General features: G+C 45.0%; 1 protein-coding gene across 1 annotated transcript in view; it reads left to right on the top strand.

The window, feature by feature from the left end:
• Positions 1-23,285, top strand: part of AKAP1 (A-kinase anchoring protein 1) — a 41,297-nt gene extending 18,012 nt beyond the window's left edge. Inside the window, 15 exon segments of the mRNA XM_038375895.2 lie at positions 3,267-3,400; positions 3,402-3,440; positions 3,442-3,503; positions 3,506-3,540; positions 3,542-3,708; positions 3,710-4,935; positions 9,327-9,460; positions 10,329-10,455; positions 12,928-13,055; positions 14,681-14,858; positions 17,194-17,344; positions 18,651-18,718; positions 20,264-20,337; positions 21,348-21,413; positions 21,561-23,285. Coding sequence (XP_038231823.2) covers positions 3,291-3,400; positions 3,402-3,440; positions 3,442-3,503; positions 3,506-3,540; positions 3,542-3,708; positions 3,710-4,935; positions 9,327-9,460; positions 10,329-10,455; positions 12,928-13,055; positions 14,681-14,858; positions 17,194-17,344; positions 18,651-18,718; positions 20,264-20,337; positions 21,348-21,413; positions 21,561-21,623 — 2,628 coding nt within the window. The 5' untranslated portion in view covers positions 3,267-3,290 and the 3' untranslated portion in view covers positions 21,624-23,285.
• The last annotated feature ends 470 nt before the right edge of the window (positions 23,286-23,755 follow it).

Genomic DNA, 23,755 nt, shown 5'->3' with positions numbered 1-23,755 from the left:
AGCCAGCCAGTTTGCAGAGTGGAGGTCTTGGGGGGAGGGGGGGGTGTCTCTTGCTGATGACATCCCAACTAAATTTGTTCCTCCTTCTTGACCCCATTGTTAATGATAGAAAGGCTGTAACTTAGACAAAAGTCAGGAAACACGGAGACCTTACTACTGCTTTGGCCTCAGTCCACTCGGTTGTGGCAAGAAATCCATGCTTCCAGGAGGTGTAGGTGGCTTATGTCTGCTCTTACGCTCAGGAGGTGAATTAGGGATGCTTGGAGTTGCCTTGATTTTTGTCCCTTTAAATCAGTCTCATGTCACTAATGTAACTAAATATAGCAGGTAATTTTAAAAAAAGAAAAAGCTGTACTGTCCCCAGCCTAAGCTCAGTCCCTGTTGAGACAGGACGATGAAACTTTTACGCTCTCCCTTCCCCCCAATTCACTGTCTTCAAATGTTAACCTCCAAAGCATCAATTCTCCTTCAGGGGCATGGAGTGATACTATATTTCCTGTTAATTTATTCATAAAACGAGCTGTAACCAGACTTACAGAGCAGCATTTCCTCGCGACACAAAGGAAATCTCCTTTGACTTTTTCAGTCTTATCTGAATGCTGACTCATCGCCAAGCAGGCCACCCTCATGGGAGCCCTAGGGCATTGTGTTTGAGTTTTTTTAAGATGTCAGCAAGGAGAACCCAGTCAGAGATTCGGATTCCTACTCTACATTTATTCCTAAAGGGATTTATTCCTACAGCCTGATGGGAGGTGGGGGGAAAGATACATATAACTAAAATTAAGCTATTCTAGGGTGTAAGGGTTTTTTCCCTTCTCCAGTTAAATAACCTGCTTTGTGTTTGAATGTCAATGAACTACCAGTCTGAAAATGTTAAGTAGATGTTCACTTCCTGGGGAAAATACTTAGGAATTTCCATGCTAGATCAGACCAGTGCTCTACTTAGCTATCCTGTCTCTGATAATGTCCAGTACCCGATGCTCCAGACAAAGGTACATGAAACCCAGGTTAGGAAATAAACTGCCCTTAGAAAACCCTGAACTCCATTAGAAATTGATTCAAGTCTTAAAGCACGAGAGTTTATATCCTTTGTGGATCCTTGTTTTTAAGCTGTGGCTTTAACCCTTGCTACCAGACCTCTAGAGGTTCCTGTTAGCCATGCTGATCATCTGGTAGGACCAAGCTCTTGGCCTCAGTGATAAAGCAGGGCTTCTCCTCTGACAGCATGGACTTTGTTAGCGGCCTTTGTTTCCACATTTTGAAATCCAGTGGTTTAGAAAGGCTTGTTGACTGAATATCTACAATATGGCAGTGTTAAATTAACCAGCTGGGGAATCTGTATGACTCCACCTCCTTCAAGAAGCCCAATATTCCTGAAACTCTTTGCTTCCAGTGGGCTGCCTGAATACCAATCGCTTTAATTGAATGGCATTCTGGAAACTGGTTTCTAGAACTAGTAAAACTATTTCCAGTATTTCTCTTCCCCGCCCCCCAGGGCGTGCTGTAGTCTAACACAGATCTCTTGGGGGCGTTATCTGCAGGCTGTAATCCTCTAGTGCATGTATCTGCAAAACTTAAAACTGTTCTTTCCTTCTGTCTAAGCTAGTCAAATATTAAGGTTGGGTTTCTCAGCCCAAATGACTCTTGCATGTTTGGAGCCTATCTCTGACATCCTTCAGCTACAAGGCAGTGTAACGTGCCCTGGCCATGTAGACCACTCCACTATCCTCCCATAGTCATGCTCATTTAATATTGTAGGTCCTACTCATTCTCTTGTGGGTGGGTTTCTCCAAAACCAATTTGCCATAATTAAAACAGTGAGCTGATTGACTTGTTTCAGTTCTCGTATTATGTAGCTGCATCCTTCAGGCAAAGACCCAGCTATAGACCGAGAAGAGTAGGGAAGGAGGGGTATCAACATATGTCTTGCTTAACTTGCAAATCAGCTGATTAGCACAAGGGGTAGAAGGACTTGTAAGTTTCTGGAAATGCTCGGTGTGCGGAATGCCAGGTGTCCGTATCCCATGTGTTGTGATATCCTGCGTACTGTGCTACAAATGCTTTGGGTATATGAGCAAGCGTGGTACTTCCAGCTCCAATGAATCTAACTGTGTCATGAGTAATGGCAGTAAGGTCCTAGGTGAGGGGCTGGGGTGCCCGCTCTTAATAGCTGTGTTGTGTTTTTTAGACCAGCTGGCTTTCACTTCAGAGAGCTAAGCTTTTCAGAGGAATATCTAGATGTGACTTCTGATTGGGCCGCACACTTGGGATCCGTTAAGCACAGACACTCTTTCTGCCATTTTTAATTGAGAGATGAACAGTTTTCTTAAGTGTCCCATTCTTTCTTCTTGCTGAACTGCAGAACTAAATCTTGTGTGTCAAAGCAGCTGGGTGTTTCAATGGTACAAATGAGAATATTCACCTGTGTAACCATGTTTCTTTGAGTTAATATTTCAGTGGAATATTTATGGATGGGCATATTCATTGTGAAACTACTCAGACATTGTGGCTTCAAAATTTCAGTGCTCTGCTCCTTTTTGACAGCAGCTCCTAAGTAGATGGAAACCCGAGATGTACTTGGGGGGAGCGGGAAATGGAGCCAAGAGAAGGCAGAGTGGGAAAACGTACTGGACGAGGCAAGGGCAGAGTCTAGTACATACTGGCTTTTGGTATTAAATAGCTGGCACCCACTTGAGCTGTCCTACCTTCTCGTTTTTATTTGCATTACAGCTGTTCCTGGAGGCCCAGTCTGAGATTAGACCCCATTGTGCTAAGTGCAGTGGATGCTCATAGTAAGACAGTCCTTGCCCTGATGGGCTTGTGGTTTAAATAGACAAGACAGGCGAAGCGTGGGAGGGGAGGCGCAGGCCCAAAGGGGTGAAGTGATTTGTTCAAGGTAATGAAGCCCCTCAGTGGCAGAAGCTGAAATAGTGTCCAGATCTCCTGACTGCAAGTCTAAGGCCCTCTGCGCTGAACCATGCTGACATAGCAGAGGTGTTCCTTTTAGCTAGACAGAAATGCTTTGCTTTTAATCAAAGTAGGTAGTGATTTGGGAAGAGAGAGAGGCTTAAGCTACACTGAAAGCAGTCAGTACAACTAGCTAGATTTGTCCAAAAAAAAAAATATTTGAGGAATCTGCGGAACCTTGACCCCTCCCTCATCCTTTCCCATCTCATTGCAATTCCCCTATTTGCTTCTCTCTATTTCTTAAGAATCATATTATTTTTTTAATGCTAGTTACATCTCTCTCTCTTTCCCCTCTCTAGGTATAATTGCTGAGGCTCATTAAAATGGCTTTACGCTTCCGCACTTTCTTCCCGTACGCCTTACCTGGAGTGCTGGCACTTATTGGTTGGTGGTGGTTTTTTTCTCGTAAAAAGGAGCGTACAGCAGTCCACGACTGCAAGCATAGCTGGCGTGGAAGATCAGAGGGACCTCCCTAAAGGAACGTCTGTCCAGAGAAGCAGTAAATGCTACTAAAGCTGCCTGTGCCCGCGAAGGGGACGCCCAGAGAATGAAACCTTAACTTCCGTGTCTGTAGGGTTTAATGACGCCCTCTCTGGCATGTGACGCCGACAGAGATTAGATTCTCCAGGGACCATCCTGCCACCACAGGAACCGTCGCTTGGGCACGTTTGAGGACGACAGTGAAAAATGGAAGAGAGCGCTGCGATGGAAACCGGGCCCGGGCAAAGTGTCTCCCCCTTCACCCGAAGAGCGAGAGTGCTGGCATGCTGTGCTGTGACCACAGAGTGGGCTTCAGGGAACCCCAGACAGCACAGGCGGGGACGGGGAGTGTCCGACAGAGCTTTGGGAATGGAGAAAGGGTAAAGCAGAAATGACCACGATTCGTTGGAGAATCATCTAAGGAAATTCAGTGCCCAGTGGCTGCGTCCTCAAACACTGGCTGCCTGCTGGGCCTTGGCTCGGAACCAGAGGATTCAGCCACTGCCCAGCCTGTCATTATAGATGAAGATGATAGTAAGGAAGTTGAGGGCACTGTCCCTTGGAAGAGAGAGTCTGGGAAGCTACTGAATAATTGTGTAGAGTCTGCTGGGTCAGACCTGTCCGGGGAAGAGGAAATGTCTGAGATGACCGTCAGTACTGTGCCTAAATGTCCTGGAAGGGAAGAGAAGTGCAACAGGGATATGCAGTCAAAAGGAGATGGTTTGGAAAGAGAGAGAATTGGAGGAGTGAGTTTGGACAAAGATGAAGTTGAGAAAATTGAGCAAGCAGCCATACAGATTATTTCCAAAGTCATCTTGGCAGCTACTGAGGAAGTGCTGTCTAGTTCAGTAAGTGATGTGTCCAGTAGGATCTGTCAAGTTGCGGTCAGCCGGGTTGATAGACCGCTGGAGAGAGTGAGCATTTCATCTGATGAAATGCTTGCAGTGGAATCTAGCAGGGGGAATGAAGCAGTTACCACAGAGAATGTTGCAACGATACCTGTTCCACTATCGGAAGAGAAACTCCATCGTTACACGTCGTATTCCAGCTGTTTGAAATACGGGCGCTTATCTAAACCAGTGCAGGGAGACCCAAAAGACCATCGGCCAAAGAAACCTGTGCACAGTGAAACCCAAGGAGATAATTGGACTTTGGTTACGAACAATGGAGAGTCGTTTGAAGAATCGCATGCGGTAACAGAGGATTCTGGTTGCAGCGCATGTACGTCTGAAGATGGGACGAATGTCGAGGATCCCTTGCAAAGCACGTCACTGTCTCTCCTATCAAGCCAGCATTCAGACTTGCTGAGCATTTCTGTGATCCAGGACACTTCCACAGAGCAGAACGTGGCACAGAGTGAGAAACCTCAGACCCCTATATTAGGGGAAGACAAAGTGCCATACAGCAATGGGGTGCTGAAAGGGGACGGTGCAGATCTGAGACACGAGAAGCACTGGACAATGGAAATGGATGCAGATCACTCGGGAGGTAAGGGCTCACATCTCTTTGAGTCTCGCACGAGACACATGGGGGAAGGTACGTTAATACAGCATTGAAAAGTCCTGCTCAGCAGACAAACCCCAACCCTCTTCACAATTCAAAGGGCCTGCTCATGGGTAGAAATCCTACCAAGTTGTTAGTAGATGTGTCTTGTGCTCAGATCGACAGAATGATCCCACCCTAGGCTTCCAGCTCCTGCATCCCACAGTGATGGGAGCTCTAGGAAAAACCGTAGCGAGCTACTTCGTTTCCAGGAAACTCAGCATGCTGACCCCCATCCAGCAAAGCATTTAAGTGCATGATTAACTTAAATCACGTGAGCCGTCCCATTGGAATCAGTGTTTGTTGGATGGGGGCCAGGGAGCTCAGCACCTTGCAAGCTTGAGCCCCAAAAGCGCAAGCTTGTTCCCACTTGGCATCTGTTCAGCTGTAAGCATTAGGCTCTTGCCTTCAGTGTGGACCATTCACCGAAGGGCTACGCTAGTGCCAGTTTCTGAGACGCATGGACATGGAGCAGGGCAATTGCTTGAGGTCCTAAGACAGCGTCATCTGTGTCGGCACTAACGTGGTCTGTTTGCTTGGAAAGTGGGTGCATGATGAGACATCTCAGCAGCCTGTACCCACATGTAATGTGTTTGGCTTGTGAAGGTTCCTCCATTTCTTTGCTGTAGTCTCTCTCTAGCTGGTGGGTGGGTAGTGTGAAAGCCGGGGGTTGTTTCCCTAGCAGCTTTATATTAGGCTAAACACAAACTTCAGCCTTAAAAGCTGTATGTAAACATACTTCATACAACTCTCCAGGGCAAACAGCTCCTAAAGACAGGCTGCATTCTGTAGTCACTACAGAGTAACAGGAGAGCTGCCTGCTGCTAGCTAGCAGGCTCTGCAGCTTTTAATTGGAGACCGGGATTAACCATTTTCTAGATGTCCCCTCTGTAAGAAACTCTCCTTACTAAAGGAAGGAATTGCTCTTACCCTGCCGCATAGCCTTCTCAGAATGACTGGTGGAGAGAACAAACGCTCTAATACAGGGGCTGAATTGAGACCACACAGGAAAGCGACAAAACTCTTGTGGCCCACCAGTGCCACAACTGGCTTTCTGCATATACAAGCCTGGGGCAGGTGTTAGGGGGTAGCAAGCAGGGGAATTGCCTGGGGCCTTATGGCATAGGCCCCCCACACAACTACATTGCTCCTGCTTCGGCTTCAGTCCCAGGTGGTAGGGCTAAGGGGCCCCAGGCTTCAACCCCATGCAGCAGTGCTTCAGCTTTCTGCCCTGGGCTGCAGGAAGTCTAATGGTGGCCCTGCTTGGTGGGCCCACCTCCCCCCAAAACCTGCTTGTGGCCCCCCCCAGGGGGCCTTGGACCCCTGGTGGAGAACCACTGGTGTAGAGGGTGATGTAGGTTACTTGGCATGTGCAAGTTGAATGTTGAAAGGGAAGAAAGGGGGTGTAGCAGGAAAAGCCACCTCCTGCATCCTTGTCACCTCCCTGAAATCCCCACGTGTCACAGCTGCATCTTGATCAGAAAGTCTAAATCGAGACCCGCCAGGCAGATAGCGGACCTGATTGTATCAGTGCTGTGGCCTGACTCAGGAAGTGGCAGAAACAAAGTAGCTGCTAGGGTCCCTTGAGTTTTTGGTGTAGTGGAGCCAGGTGGCCAGAATGCAGAAGAGCAAGCAAGGACTGTTGGATCCACATCCCAGTAATGTACTAACAGGCAGATTGCTGGAAGCTCATCACCTTTATCATCCTTTTAATGATCTCCTGGGTCTCTCCCTCACACTGTTCCCCAGCCATATTTGAAGTGTTGAGATGCTATTTAAGAAATCGGTGGCTTCCCATAACTGGGGCTAACAGATTCTCACCCTTCCATTGCCTGATCTATTGATATGTATTCCCAGTTAACATTCTGAGGTTTGGTAAATTCTAGTCCTCAGATTAGGCCCAGAGTTGTTAGAAGTACTGTTAATTTGGAACTCCCAGGTGCAGGGTCTCAACACTCATACTTGAGGAAAAAGCTTCTGAATTTGCAATGGTTTTGCTAACATGGTTAGTAAACACAAACAATCCAACCGGACCAAGTAGGCAGCAGTAATACAGTATTAACTTCATGTCTGGTGTCCTGTCATACGTACAGTCACACCATCCTTGTGGAGACATAGGGCTGATGAGACAGGCTGTAATCCAGGAGGGTGATCTCTAGCGTGCCAAAATGGTCCTGTGGTCGAGGTCTCAACAGTCTAGGCTGTGGTTGGCCTTGCTATAGGGTCTCGTGGCTGCTGTGAATATTCATAAGAACGTTCGACCTCCTTTGTCCATAATGAAATTCCTCACCCTAATAACGTTGGGGTGTCCTTATGCTATAGGTTAGGTATATTAATTCTCTCAGACTTGCAAACATATACATCAGTTGGCTGCAGTAACAATCATGCGGTTGAACATCTGCTAATGTTCCTGTCCTAAAATATCCAAGCTGACATCAACTGCGTTCTTGTGGTTGTGTCGGTGTATTTTTCATCAGAACAAAGTCTTGTGATATCTTGTGACTTAAGTTAGACAGCAGCGACCTCACTTACGCTAAGGCTTGTAGGCCGCATAGCTCACACAAAGTGCTTAAGCTAATATTTTACAGGCTTGGACCTGTAGATTTCTTACATTACTGCTTGATATACCTTGTATCTCTCATACCCTTCCCAAGCAGAAGATGCTGTCTTAGCCTTGCTTCCCAGAGGCCCAAAGCTACCTAACCATGGGGAATCATAACTCCAAATCTCAACCCCCTACCACAAGCAGCTTTTGAGAAGTATTTGGGCTTAATTATTGGGTGTTAAGCATCAGATACGTCTGAATTCCCCATTCAAAGATCAGGGCCCTTTTGTGCTAGACACTCAGTCCCTGACCAGAGAGTCTGCATTCTAAGTAACTTACTGTGCTAAATGCTGTGTTGTGTGCTCAGCTGAGGAGTAATAGGGAAAGATCTGCTTACTCACACTCCAGCGGTATGAATCTGATTCCCATTAAAGGAATGGCTCCTCTGAACTTTAGCACGCTTGAAGTGATCCCTTCCAGTTTTCAGTGAAACTAAACGGAATTCCTTAACAAAGGGTCCCTGTTTTTCACACTTGGAAACTTGTTTTTATCAAATCACATGCGTCAAGATACATCTCTGGCCAAGAGCCCGGGCATGTGATCTTTGGCTTGCCATGCGTCTCTAAGTTCCTTGGGCTTTCCCACATCCCATCCCAAAATGACTAAGATCTTTAATATCACCTTGCTCCTCAGAGGCTTCTTCAAGTCTAATAACTGGAATGGGGAGCAGCATACGTTAGCCTCAGCAGGATTCTGCCTCGTTGAGTTGCTTAGGAGATGTCTGGTTCATGGTATCCTGAAGTCCTTTAAGGTGGGGTTTTTTGCAGCTGGAATGTTCCAGGAGTCTTTGAAGGAGGTTCCTTCAATTGCTCCAAAGATTTCCTCCCCCTTCCAGCCACAGGTGGGAGGAGTCGGGAGCGTCACCACAATGCACTTCCCATTCAAATTGTGGGAAGGGTCTGTGCTTTGCACTGAAGCAGCCACAACCTTCCATAAAGAGCTTTCAATCTATCTTCTGTTGATGTTTGCAAGGCCTTTCTCGTTGAAGTAGCAGGGCCCCTCCTGCTGAACGGAGGGGCCAGTGATGTGTGGGTGCTTCTCAGAACGGCACATGTGGCCTGCTGCAAAGCCATAGATCTTTGGCGGTGGCTTATCCCTCCCGCTGCTTCTATCTTGGTCCAGGGCAGCCGTAATTTGACAGGAGGCTTCCAATGGAAAAGACTCCATCTCCCCTTTCCCCAATAACCCATAGCTAGGTTTGGAGTCTCAAGTATGAAGAAGCCTTCTCATGGCTAGTATTCCACTGCCAGTCCTATTTAATCCAAGGGGACATAATTCTGATCTTGTGACTGTACGGAGTTCGCATTCTACTAGTAATAGCACCTGGCTTCTGTATTTGACCCTGCACAAACTCTTGGTGTCTTACATACTGTCCATTGCATTACACGTTATTCTTGTGAACATAGTGGTTCCTAATTAGGTTCAAATTTATATCATCACAGGTGTGGAATTCTTCAGGAGGTTTTAGGGGACAGAAGTCTGTTTCGAATGGCCTGTTCCCATAAGTATCACAGAGCAGCCCTTGACACACGTTTTTCCTAGAGGAGCTGAGAATTGAATAGCAGACTCACAATCTAGAGCGTAAAGTGGGAATGTACAGTAGGGCCTACAATCAAGGATATATGCGAAATGGGAGTTTTGTCAGCCTTCATGCGGTATCTAAGAGCTTGGATTATGCAGACTGCAGAATGTCGTGATATAGTGGTGATGTGGATTTTTTTTTTTTTGGTAGGTTCAGATGTAAATAGCATGGATTCTGTGGACAGTGGCTGTGCCCTGGGGAAGACGGAGAGTTGCCAGCACTCCAAGCCAGGAGTAGAATCCAATAAGTCTGAGCTCACTATCTGGGAGATAGAGGTGCCAAAGGTAATGAGCCAAATACTTGGCATCAGTAACTCCCTGCACTGACCTTGGGGAGTGTTGGTTAGTGGTTAAAGGGGGACTGGGAGTCAACTTCTGGGTTCTAGTCCAGACTCTGCCACAGTGTGACCTTGAGCGAAGCACCTGGCCCTTCTGTATCTCCCTCTGTCTATAAAAGGGGTGCTATGCTTTCCTACCCCCTCAGGGTGTTGGGGCTTAACACTCCTTGAAATATCTGCTGAAGGACTCCAAATGCAAAGAATCCTTGTAGGGCTGCCAATTTTCGGTTTTAAGTGATAAACTTCCACCGCACAATGCGATGCGGCCCCGTTAAACCATGTGAGAAGCTTCTTTTTCTGGGATAGTGTAACCTAGGCACAAGGAATCAGCCCTGCGGTAGAAGAATCCATATCACTGGCCAATGAGGACAGGCTGTTAGTATTTCTCCAGAGAAACTTGTAATTAAAGAGCTAGAACGTAGGGTTCTTTTCAATGAAAAGCACAATGGCATGAAAAGAAATAGGGCCAGATTCAGAGATGGGGCAATTCCGCTGATTTCAGGAATCGCGCTAGCCTACATCAGGCCTTCATGTCTGTGTTGCACTTGCTCTTTCTGCAGACTAGAAAGATGGACTTAACAAAATGTGAGTAAATCAGAAACTGCTTTGGGCTACTAAACAGAATCTCCCTAAACCCCGCTGGGCCAATGTCAGTTTACATTTGGTAGAAGCCCAATCTGCGCTGAGTTCTGATTGGTCCCCATGGCCCAGTCAGACCTGTGGTATTTCTTGTAGGTGAAATTAATCATTTAAAAATTAAAGATCCAAGGTACTGTTCTCGCTCCTAACTGTGACTTCTCCATCTTTCCATCAAGCACTTGGTTGGCCGGCTGATTGGCAAGCAGGGGAGGTATGTGAGTTTTCTGAAGCAAACTTCTGGTGCCAAAATTTATATTTCAACACTACCTTACACCCAAGATGTCCAGATTTGTCACATAGAAGGTGAGTGAGATGATTCCCAGTTGTGGGGTTTTTTTAGTCTGTATTGTCTGAAATCTAATCTCTGGGCGCTTAAATAAAGGGATAAAGAACTGACTGCAGTTTGGATACTTAACTTTGAGTCCTGTGCTCAAAATGCTACCACCAGTGCTTCAAATAGCATCAGTGGTAGGCCATGTCTGTGCTAGGAAGGCAGGTGAATTTTTAGTGCAGTAAAATCATGGGGAGAGCATATGGCTTACCTCAACCAGCTCATGGGTGTTAACACACAACTGCCTTGTCCACACTAGGATTTTAAAACGTCCATCTTTTCCTAGTATGGACAAGGTTTATGGGATACCATTTTCCCAAACCATCTCACAGAGATGTGAGAGAGAGGTTGTTCTATATCTGTTTTCCTAACCATATGTCTGCACATACAGCGATATGGAGACACCAAGAGTTCCTCTGAGGCTACGTCTACACTGCAGCTGGGGTTGTGATTTGCAGTGCATGTAGGCATACCCACGCTAGCTGCATGCTAGCTAGTTCGCTAAGAAATAGCAGCGAGGACACTAAGGTGCGGGCTTCAGCGCCGGCTGCATGAGCCTGCCTGACTCTCCCCGCCCCCCGGATACATACCGTCTTGTGCTGCGTGCCATGGCACTATGGGCTCACTGCTGTTTTCAGCAAGCTAGCTAGAGCGTGGCTAGCGCAGGTATGTAGCCTATAATGTGGTAGCCTCTAGCTAATCCCCTGCTAACAACCCCGCTGACCGGATTTAGGTAAAAACAAAAAGAAAAGTGGAACTAACATGTTTGCGGCCATTGGATTGTTCACGTCACCTGTATTTTAGATCCCTTTTGCCTCGTAGGTTTAGACTATAAGCTCTATAGGGCAGGGACTCTCTCAGGCTTGGCCTACGCTGGAGGGTTATACTGGCATAGCTGCGTCAGTCAGGCATCTATTTAAAACAAAAACCACCACGCCCCTGAAGAACACATCCATGCTGACAAAAACCCCCAGTGTAGGTGTTGGTGGGAGAGCGATCTGCGGTCGATTTAGTGGGTCTTCGCTATACCTGCTAAATTGACCCTCCAGTGCATCAATTGCCGCAGCATTGATCTCTGGTAAGTGTAGATGTGCGCATAGGTAATTCGTTCAGGGATGTGGTGTTCCTGTGTCTACTCTCCAGTTCCCTTCTGTGCTTGCATAGTCTCTGTAGTGGAGACATACCCTTATGCTATGCCTGAACAGTGACCAGCACAATGGAACCCATTCTTGGTTGTAACCTCGTCACCACTGTAATAAATATAAATAAGTTGCTGTAGATTTTGATAAGAGAAATCACTGAAAATAAACTTGTGCTAAAATATTTTTGTAAATGATGTGGGGAGTTGGGAAAATATTCCATTTGCCAGAATCTTTAAAGAGCCACTGTACAAAGAAATATCACTTAAAAAAAAAAATCTTGGTTACTCAGATACTATAGACACTATATTAAAACTGAATTGTTTTAAAGGTACTTGTTGCCATTTATGCTTCACAACGCACAGCCAACTTGTGGAACTCCTTGCCAGAGGATGTTTTGAAGGCCAAGAACATAACAGGGTTCAAAAAAGAACTAGATAAACTGATGGAGGATAGGTCCATCAATGGCTATTAGCCAGGATGGGCAGGGATGGTGTCCCTAGCCTCTGTTTGCCAGAAGCTGGGAATGGGCAATAGGATGGATCACTTGATTACCTGTTCTGTTCATTCCCTCTGGGGCACCTGGCATTGGCCACTGTTGGAAGACAAAATACTGGGCTAGATGGATATTTGGTCTGACCCAGTATGGCCGTTCTTGTATTCATCTCTGTGCTTGGCTCATCATGGACAGATGCTGTGCTGGTTGGTTGTTTCCTCAGTTTAAGGGCTATTCCTTGCACTAGCACAACACCGTTTTAGGTCACAGAGTGTGGTTGAGACTTTCAAAGCAGGATATAACCATGCATCTTTCACTAAAGTTAGTAGCAGGGACGTAGCTGGATCTTCTGCGTGGCTTTGAAAATATCAGCTGTCAAGACTCTGTCACTGAAACTTAAACACACACAGCAACCACGCCACACTGGGGATTTTGTTTTAGATATCTAATGTGGGGTTTAGCACTCATTGAATAGCCCTCTTCGGTGAAGCAGAAACCACCACACAGTGATTGTATGGCAGGAGATATCTTGGCCCAGTTTTATTTACAGCTGGGCTGGTATAGGCAGGAAAGATCTGTATGTAATCGTATCACTCAGGAGGAATTACAAGGTACTGCCGGTCAGGGGCGCTGGGACAGTTTGTACAGTGGGGGTGCTGAGTCATTAAACCAAAGCGTAAACCCTGTGTAGATGATAGAAAGCACTTCAAGCCAGGGAGAGAGTGGCAGCACCCTTAGTTCCAGCACCTGGGGCACAAGTGTGTGCCCAACGCATCCACGCGATTTGACTCGGTCTTTTTGTCTTGCAGGCTCTCAGCATCATGTGGACAAAGCGCTGAGTCTGATTGGTAAGAAGTTCAAGGAACTGAGCCTCACCAACATTTACGCTCCTCCAGCCCCATCGCTGATGCTGCATTCCCTCCCTATGACTTCCTGGGTAAGCCCCAAGGCAGCATGCCAGCTGTGTTTATATAGACAGATTGCATGGACATGCATAGGAGATGTATCCATAGAGTCATATTGCATTCTCCCTTCATTTTGACTGTCCAATATCAAAGATGGCCTTATTGAGTAGGCCTATCCTACAATGACTAGGCATCATCAGTTCCATAGATGGGTGTGCTGGAAAGACCGGGCATGTACCGAGTAAACGTGCTCCTTGCCTCAGAACAAAGACCACTTCTTGTTCCATAGCAGCCACTGTATAAGCAAGCAGCCCCACAAAGATTCCTTCATGAACGTCCTTTGCTTTTCTTGATCAGCACAGATGTGGTTGTTGCATGTCAGACTGTTTCTATCTTTCGTCATGCTGCCCTGCATTTAATTTCCCGGAACACACTCAGAAAATGTACCCAAACCTTCAACCCAAACATGCTTAATCTCTGGTAATTACACGTCTGACATAATGGGCTTTTGCCTACAGTCTAGACATATTTGCTCAAGGAAATAACTCTTTGGGTTTTTGGTTTATGCGTGAGGAGATATTCTGGTTCTGTTCTTACAGTCCATTTTCCACATGGTCAAAGACTGAGACAATCAGTTTCTGTATATATTGGTTGTCATGTGACTGGTAGAGTCATGCTGAATTGTTACTTTCCAGTAGCATCACATTCCCTTTAAGCGTCTTATTGCAGTTATTCAGATCTGGCATTGTAATCATCCTCAGCTCTGTCCACACAATATTTCACATCTGTTTTCCTTTCCAGATGTCTATAACTGATAGTCCATTTGGTAACAGATCCTACTGGTTACACCATGGACCCCAACATCTGTTAAATACTTGAATATAGCTTGGGAATATATACCTATATCTGCATCCACAGGCAACAAGGGGGCTGCATGTTTCTAATTCTTTGAGCTTTCTCCTTTAGGTTTCTGTTTATAACCTTAAAGGGAAACTTCAATACAGCTTAGGTTGTGGTAGGTGCCTTTAGGTTCTGCTAAGTAACAGCGTACCATCAAAATGATGGCTGCACAATGGCCTATGTGAAATGTCTTGGCAGGGAAATCTGTGAAAGTGTCTTCATCTCAGAAACCCCCATCACAAACTACTACTTATTTGGCAGTCTCAGGAGAGAGGCCAGGAGCTCAGATGAGCATAAAATTAAACTACTTTCTCCAACAAGTGATTCTACCAGATCAGAGTTGGGGTATTTTGGCACGATGGCACAAAATGAGCCTCCAGTGTTGTTGCTTATAGTCTCCCTGCCCCATTGATAAGTAGCATCCTTTAGTGTTGTTATTGTGCTTGCTGATGTACGACATGCACAATTGCTTCCCCAAAGAATTTACACTAATCTGATTCCCTTTCATGAGACCATATGTCAACAGTGACTCTCCATCAGCTAGTCCTAGGTTCAAACTAGTCTCCTAGAGGTGAAGATCTAAAGAGCCCACTTCTAAATTCCTGAATCACTAAGGCCCCCCCTTTTTTTTTTTTTTGTAGTAGAGTAGATAAGGTATCAGTGAAACTGAGTTTATTACTAACCTTTGGAATGAGTGAAGCTCGCATTGCAATAGTACATTAATGGAAACATAATGCTAATTCTCTCTCTGCGGCAGCTCATGCTACCGGATGGAGTCACCGTAGAAGTAATTGTCGTTAACCAAATCGACGCAGGACACATGTTTGTACAGCAGCACACGCACCCCACCTTCCATGTGCTGCGCAGTCTGGACCAGCAGATGTATGTCTGCTATTCTCAGCCTGGAATTCCAACTCTGCCAACTCCAGTAGAAGGCAAGTCATTTTGTTCCTCGTGAATTGTCAAGCAGAAAGTCTCCTCCTAGGATCTGTCCCTGGTCTGTCCTAATAGCATCTAGCAGACTTTCTCCTCTGCGCTTCAGAGTAACTTGAGTCTAGAGTTCACTGAAAGGTATTTTTTCAGTGCCTTTCCCCTGCGCTTCCTGAGAAATCAAACTACAAGCTTTCCATGTTCTCAAGTTTGCCCTGCCCTCCAGAGATGAGGGTCTATGACAGAATTTGCCATGGGTCAGACAATAGAAAACCTATGTAAAAAAGAGACGCAATCGTTCTTCACATAGTTTAATTAATTTGTAAATAATGTTATGTGAGTTTCCTCTAAGAAGACTTAACTTGGAAAAATAATGTGCGAAATAAATGGGTGTTTGTAGCTCCTAAACGTTGGGCAGGGCGCTGTGGAAAATAAATGTAAAAGCTGGGTTTAAAACTACTAGCAAGACCCCTGTAATAGACTTTGTGGAAGGGGTATTAAAGCTCACGCTTCAGGTCTTCAGCAAAGGTCAAAGCATTAGAGATCAGGATGAGCCCTAATGTGGGCGGCAGACTACCCCATGTCTGCAGAGTTCTTCCATTTTTCTTTGAAGCCTCTGCTGCAGGCCAGTGTCAGAGATGGGATATTGAACTAGACGGGGCTTGGTTCTGATCCAGTCTGGCAATTCCTATCTTCCTACCAAGGTAGATTCAAATCAGAACTACTCTGGCCAATTGTAGACTACTCCAAAAGCTTGGAATGTAAATCTTGCCACAGCATGAACTAGCATGAATATAAGCATGAACTTGAGTGTGTGTTTTTGTTTTTTTTTTTGTTTTTTTCATACAATGCACATTCAACCTATGGAATTCCTTGCCAGAGGATGTTGTGAAGGCCAAGAGTATAACAGAGTTCAAAAAAGAACTAGATAAATTGATGGAGGATAGGTCCATCAATGGCTATTAGTCAGGATGGGCAGGGATGGTGTCTCTAGCCTCTGTTTTCCAGAAGCTTGGAATGGGCAACAGGATGGATCACTTCATGATTACCTACCTGTTCCTTTCATTCCCTCTGAGGGACCTGGCACTGTCGGAAGACAGGATACTGGGCTAGATGGACCTTCGGCCTGACCTAGTGTGGCCGTTCTTAATGAGCAGTATTGTTACAAGAAGCATGTGTTACCAGTTTCTCGGTGGGGGCGGAGGGGCGTTTTTTATTTACCTTTCCCATAGCTGGTGTTTTCATCTCTCTCTCTCTCTCTCTCTAGCCTTGTCAGTCAGGTAGCAGCATTGCTGCGCATTCCTGAAGATGTTTGCTGCCGGCACCCTAATTATAACATCAGGATTATTTTCTTTGCTATCAAACACTGTCATTTTCTCCTTTATAGAGGTATAATTTCTGGCAATGCCTGCAGATTGCTGGTGTGCACAGTAGGGAGGGAGAGAAGCATTCCCGACATGGCTGTTTCTGCTGTATGTGTCTGTCTCTCACTAAAGCAGTTCAGCGTGGTGTATGGGTCCAGCATGATGTATCCATCTTTAAACAAGGGGGTGTTTAATTGAGCAGGGGGTGGGTCTGTGTGTGGCTGTTCCGTGGTGGTTCAGAAAGGTCGCAGCTCAACTGAATCTTATCTGTTCTCCAGAAGGTGCCTTGAAAAAGAAGTTTGTCCACTTTATACAGCATCACTCAGACTCACCATGCCCCTGTAGAGGACTATTCAATTGGTCGCGAACACTCTGAATACTTCCCTTGCTCAAGTTTCTCATGTTGAGCTGCTACCTTAAAACAAACAAAAGTGCAAAATTGAGCATGCTAAGTACGTTTAGAGAGTTTACAAGCCTCTTATTACTTCAGGCAGGGTTAGTCCTACGTCGACTTAATATCACTATACAGGGCAAGGCAGAGATAAAAGTGTATTGTTACTGCAGGTGCTGGTGGCGCCGACCATACTTGTGCTTGACACTGTATGTTCATACAGCAAGAAACAGCCCTTCCCTGAAGAGCTTGTGATCAGAATAATCAAGACAAAAGGTGGGAGGGGAAACTGAGGCACAAAGGGGTGCATTGATTTGCCCAAGGTCATCCAGGAGGTCGTTGGCAGAGCCAGCAGTAGAACCCGGGACTCCTAAATCCTGATCCAGTGCTCTGTCTGCTGGACCATGCTGGCTTCCTGCTGCAGAGCACTAGGTGTCTCATCTGAAAGCAGCGTGGGTAGGTAGCTGCATGTCCTCCCCTACGCTGCTCTTCTTCCTCAACAGACACAGGAGCCTGTTCCAATGGGACTTCTAGAAACAGGCACTAATGCTGAATCTTCCCACTCGGCCCTATTTTGTTTTGCAGTCGGTGTGATCTGTGCTGCTCCAGGCTTGGATGGCGCTTGGTGGCGGGCTCAGGTTGTCGACTACTTCAAAGATAACAGCGAAGTGGAGATCAGATATGTGGACTACGGAGGATACGAGAGAGTTAAAATCGACACACTCAGGCAAATCAGGTCAGGAACTACGTTTTTCCTCCCTTGACTGGAACAAAAATGAACTTTCATAACTGAGTGTAATGGCTTGATAGGTGTAGGTGTCTCCGCAGTATAATGAAAGCATTAGGGGGGAGTGGTTCTCTCAGCAACGTACAACCATGTGGGACACCTGGCTTTCTCATAGACTCCCCTGCCTCTTACATCGTGCTTTCATCCATAGATGTCTAAGCGCTCCACAGTGGAAGGCAAATGTAATCCTCATTTAAGTAGTGGGTAAACTGAGGAACAAAAAAGTGATGTACCTAAGGGCACCCAGCAGCAAAACCAGGAATAGACCTTCGGCCTACGTGCTGCATCCAATACCCCATCCGCTGGGCTGCGTCACGAAAACTGTGTCCCTGTGTAGTGACATGCTGGGTGTGTTCGGGGAATGACGCACTTGTTGTTCTCTTCCTGGTGGGAAGCAATGAGGCACTGCATACATAGTACGTGCCCAGCTGGACCAGGGAGAGACATTGCCCTTTCAGAGCAGGTTCCCCCAGTCCCCGTGGTGCACCATTTGCACGGCTGCATTGTGGTATGGAATAATGAGATTGTGCAGAGCCAGGGCAGGGGAAGACCACTTGGGAGGAGAACAAATGGAGAAGCACTTGTAATCCCTGCACGTGGGTCTAACTTCCAGCTTCCTACCTCGGCATGCTGTAGGTTCTTCTAAAATTTCCTGCCATTGCTTTGCTGCTGGTAGACAAGGTACCAATGACTGTTAACACTTACAGTGCTTGAAATATGGGTGCCTGCCACTGGCCTGGTCTGTACGCCTGCTCCCAGTGGAGAAGCTTGAATGAGTGGTAGGAAGCATGAGGAATCTCTGGCGTTGTACAGATGGAGTGGTGGGTGAGATGAGGAAGCAATCTCAATATTGTAGTTGTGCCTTGAGGACCCTGGTGAGGTCAGGGCCCCAGTGTACTAGGCACTCTGTGTAACAAGCACATAGTAAGCAATGTCCCTTCGTCAGAGTTGATGACGGATGGGAGAAAAGGAGCACTCCATCTTCATTTTGCACGTGGAGAACTGAGACGAAGTGGAGGATCTTAGAGCTTGAACCCAAATCTCTCATTCCCATGCCTTAGCCACAAGATGATCGCTCCTCTTTTATGAATTTTGCTCACACCCTTGTTATGCATACCGTGTCTATTCTTTTAGCTGTAACTAATCTGAAGCAAATGAATTCCTGCTATATCAGCCATTGTCAGTTTAAAGAGTAATAAGGAATTAGGGCAGAGGTGTGTTCTTCTATTCAAGTTGATTTTCTTCTCTTTTTAAGGTCTGATTTTGTAACACTACCCTTCCAAGGAGCAGAAGTTTTATTAGACAATGTGGTGCCGCTTTCAGGTAACGTAAATCACTGGAGAGAAACTAATGATAGGTGCTCATGGTGCTTGGTTAAACAGGATGGCATCCGTTTAGAAGCCAGAGTTGTCTAGACTTTCTCCATACCATTTTGTGTACAATATCTGAGGTGACTAGAAAGTGGATGAGAAAATTTATTTTTTTCTTGCTTGGTTTTTGCCTTTGCCAGCACTGTGGAACTAGTTTCACTATCTTTCCTGTCTACTCAGTGTGCAGGTTTTTCACACGGCTGTAGATGGAAAGAGAAAGAGTTAGGGGAAAAATAAGAATGTAACTTAAAACCATAAATTGGCAGAACTACCAGAGGGCAGATGGAGGACCTAGAACTACTCTTTAAACCCCTCTTTGCCAATGGACTAGATAGATAGCAAGTGTATGTCCCTTTAAGGTAACTAAATAAACACGTGCAGATTAATTTCTTGATCTACTAGACAAACCTCTGACATTCCCCTACTGAAATTGAGGGTATGGACCTTCTGAGTGTTCTTAAAAACTGCCTCAGTGCTCGAAGAGGAGGGGAAATTCATGGTGCCCATGAACGTTTCCTATGTTGTTGCCGATAGAAATCCAGCCATGTTTTGCAGGTGCCTAAAAGGCTTTTCCGTTCTAAATATTGAAGGATGTTAGCCCGACCCACTTATGTCAGGACTCTGGGTATCAGGAGAGGAAACCCTGCCCGGGCGGTAGGCACAGGGTTTGCCTCTGGCGAGGCTGTAGATGGATGGCAAAGGTCCACCCCAAGCTGCCAGCAGCAGAGTTCACTGTTTGCTTGTGCTGTGCAATAAGGCACCTCTTGCAACATCTGCAGCAGCATACAGAGTGTCATTGCCAAAGATGCTGGAGATGTCTCGCGAGGGTGGACCAAGAACAAAGTTTATTGATCTTTAAGTGTAAAGGGCCCAGGTAGCCTAAGCCCAGAAGGTAGATTTTGTTTTCACGTTCCCAAAGCTCAATGCCTTTGCCGCATTGTGGGTGGGAGCCAGAGATCAACACCTCAGGGTAGATACGTCTGTCCACGTGGACAGTGAAAAGTACACAGACGGTATTAACGAAGAGCGCAGCTTGCAATGTTAAAATTCCACCCATCCTGCAAGGAACGTGTTATCCTGTTGATTAAATTCCATTGAATAGTGCCGAGTTCCTGTTCATGTATTAAACTCCTTGCAGGACAAGGGAAGTCTTGAGCTTCCTGGGCTCAAGAGTGCCTCATTGAAAACTGAAACGTTAATGTAAATTACCATATGTGAAGACACCAAGTGTCCTTAGCCATTACTTTGAATCCATTTATGCACATGTGGCTACTGAGCTAGGATCCTTTTAAAAAGAGAATGTTCATCATCTCCCCTCTGTAACACGCATTTCAGTGTGATCTCGTTCGGCTTCATATACTGTAGCAGTGATGAGTGAGTGAGGTTCTTTGGTCTGTGTTATGCATGAGGTCAGCCTAGATTATTGTAATAGTCTCTTCTGGCCTTAAAACCTATGAGCCTGTGAATGTCTGACTTGGTTTCTCCTTTCTTTCCCAAGATGAGGATCACTTTTCATCAGAAGCGGACTCATCCGTTAGTGAAATGACCAGAGGTACACCCCTGCTTGCACAGGTTTGTATATTATTCTGCATTTGGCACTAGTGCAATGGCTGCTGGAATAGTGTCCAGTGCTGGTGTCAGTAATTCAAGAAGGATGCTGATGAATCAGAGAGGGCTCAGAGACGAGCCAGGAGAATAATTAAAGGATTGGAAACCAAGCCTTAGAGTGTCAGACTCAAGGAACTCAATCTATTTTGCCCATCAAAGAGATGGGTAAGGGGTGCTTGATCATGGTCTGTAAGTACCTAGATGGGGAAACAGAGATTTGATAGCAGGCTCTTCGATGTAGCAGACAAAGGTATAACAAGATCCGATGGCTGGAAGTTGAAGCTAGACAAATTCAGCCTAGAAATAAGGCTTACTTTTTTTTTTAATGGTGAGGGTAGTAAAGCATTGGACCAGTTTACTAACGGTTGTGGTAGATTCTCCATCACTGGCAATTGTTTGATCAGGATTGGCCGTTTTTTCTAAAAGATATGTTCTAGTTCAAATTGGAATGAATTCAGGGAAGTTCTAGGCTCTGTGTTATACATGAGGACCGACCAGATGATCACAATAGTCCCGTCTTGTATTTCATAGATTATAATGCTGGAATATAAGAAATGTCTACAAAACTGTCAGTGCTGCTTATGCTTGGGCAGGATTCTCTTATCCTAAGTAACAGTACTTCCATAGTACTATGATAAATCAAAAGTTAAGTGAAACCCTCTGGAGATGGGAAACACTCAGCTCTTACTTGCTTCTAGGACTCATGCTAGTGAAATCTTATCTCCCAAGCATGGACCAAGTGTTTTCTTGAGTAATAATATCAAGCTCTCTTATGCTGCTCTTGATCTGTAGTTCTTAAAGCAATGGTCAAAGGAGGCAACTATCTTTATTTTATAGATGGGGAGACTGTGTGCCACTGTTTTCCCTCTCAGCCCCAAGCAGTGAGAGCTTAACAGCAGCAAAGCTATGTCTCAGCTCACTGACACAATAGCTTGTCTGCTGTGCTATATACTAACACGTATGTCTGTTTCCAGGTCACAAACTATGACAGTGCAACGGGCCTGCCTCTTATCCAGCTGTGGAGTATGATGGGAGATGAGGTGCGTACACTTGCAGAAATGTAGTGCTCTGGTTTGTATAGACTCCAGACGTGGGTTTAAAAACCTCTACTTGAGTTACGGGATTTCTTTTACTGTTGCTTTCAGGCTGGTATTTCCTTCATCTGTCTCTCTCTCATTTTTCCTTAGGTGGTGTCAATAAACAGAGCTTTGGTGGAAAGAGGATTTGCTCAGTGGATTGACAGTTACTAGTAAACTCTAAGAGGCCCCATGCAACCCTTTTTTTCTAAAAAAAAAAAAATAAAAAAATAAAATAAAATAAATAAATAAAATTTAAAAAATCCCTTTTTTGCACTGTATTAGAATTGGGTTTGGCAATCCTGTAGGGAAGACGTGTTTGTTTACACCACTGCGCAAAACCCTGTGGTCCATTGAGACTTGTTTGCTTGACTGTTACCATTTCACTTGAAATACATACCTCATTTCAGTGAAAGGCAGGGAGTTACTAAAAGCCATAAAAAAGATACTGTAGCTTTAAAACAAAACCTGTCCCTGGCCTAGTTCTAAGAGTTATTTAAAAAAAAAAGTGGGGTTTGCTTGAAGCTAACAAAACACCCCTATCATGTGTTTACTGTGGCTGCAGGTCTATTGCACAGATGCCCCAGAGGTTCAGTGGCTGCTTTTTCTGAAAGTGATGTTGGCTGTTTCTTAGAAATAGGTTTGCTGCCTAGAAAGCCAACACCAAATACGTAAGGGATTTAAAATTCAGGTGTCTATTGACTTTTCCATGTTGTGCCACCAACTTGCACAAGCTTTGTTCGTCTGATCCGTTACTGATGCTGGGAGACAAATGAATTACATTCATGGCACTTACCCTGGCACACGTCTCCTGGTAGAAATGTTTTAGGCTTGAGCTGCATGGGAAGAAAACTTCATCTGTGCAGACCTTTGAAATGTAGGGTGAATTACCACTGCAACCATAGATTGTAAATCTGCTAAGTTCCAGATCATGTATTTAAAAAAAAAAAAAAAAAAGATTGCCAAACCCGATTGTAATTTGTAACCATTTTCTAGCTGTGCAAGTCTGTGTAAATATATATAAAATCATTGTAATATTTTGTAAAAGAGAAACACTGGAAATCACAAAGGGAACTTAAAAAGATTTTTTTTCCACACAAAATGTCCTCTAAGTAGAAACGGTTTGGAATCCATCAGTACAGCTGACGTGCTTGGTGCATCCGAATGTGGGAGTGTTTCTGCTCTGCTGTGTACAGGATTAGCGTTGCTCTAGATGGCTGTATGGTATGATTTGTGATGACTGAGTCCTTTGCTGTACAGATCTGTTTAAAAAAAAAAAAGTAACAATTTGGAATTGATATTGCAGTGGTGTTCTTTCTCTCTCTTGATTTATGTTGGTCCCTTTTTAGATTGATATCAAATGTGGAATTTAAAATTTTGTTCAAATAATTTAAGGTAACTTAATACTATTAAAAAGATATTGTAATGTACGTGCATTTAGACATGTATATTGAGCTGAGATTTGTTGCTGGCCGGGAAGACATTTGACAGGAAAGCACTGGTATAATCAAGCCTTGGAAAATGAGAATCTTTCATAGCAATCCAGAGACTTTTTTTTTTTTTTTTACACTTTTGGTGAGCTGACATGCTGGTCCACCATGCAGACATGAATGTAGCTGCCTACACCAGGATTTGATCAGATCCATTCAGATATGACTTGATTGTATTCTTTTTTTTATGAATTCTCTCTATTCGGGGGTGTACGGTTTAATGTTAGCAATAATGTCCAATGAAAACAAAATTGATAGCTTGGTTAAATCTAAAAAACAAAAAATCCTCTTGGAATGTGTTTCCCATTTCAATTAAAGCTCCAGTTTTAAGCCATCTTAATCAAAATGTGATGAGTAAGAGCCTTCATTTCCAGGCCTCTGGTGGTATAGGTGTGGGTGGGAAGAGATCTTTACTTGGTAGAGTGGCAGGTGAGACCAAATAGTGATGGGTTTTAAATGGGACACACAAAGGTGAACCTTCAAACCCCCTGTTCATTGAATTCTCTGATCACTACATCAAGTTTTGAGAAAGACCTTGGATACAGCATTTATACGCTCCTTTTTTAAAAATAAATTCTTTGCAAAAACCTTGCGGTGCAGTGTAGTAAGCCCTGGTGCATCGGGGGAAGAGTATATTACATGCAGATGAAATATGAGCTATGCTGCAGTTTGAAAGAGGTGACCTCGTGTCACAGCAGAGGAGTTCCTTACCTTGAGTTTTGTGAAGATTCAAGTCCTAAACATACTGGTTCTAGTTTTGCAGGCTATGTGGCTTCTTCTGAAATTAGCAGGCGTACTCTTCTTGTGTGCTGAGCA

The sequence above is a fragment of the Dermochelys coriacea genome, chromosome 17 (genome assembly GCF_009764565.3).
Source record: "Dermochelys coriacea isolate rDerCor1 chromosome 17, rDerCor1.pri.v4, whole genome shotgun sequence".
Lineage (NCBI taxonomy): Eukaryota > Metazoa > Chordata > Testudines > Dermochelyidae > Dermochelys > Dermochelys coriacea.
This window is presented reverse-complemented; position numbering and strand designations above follow the sequence as displayed.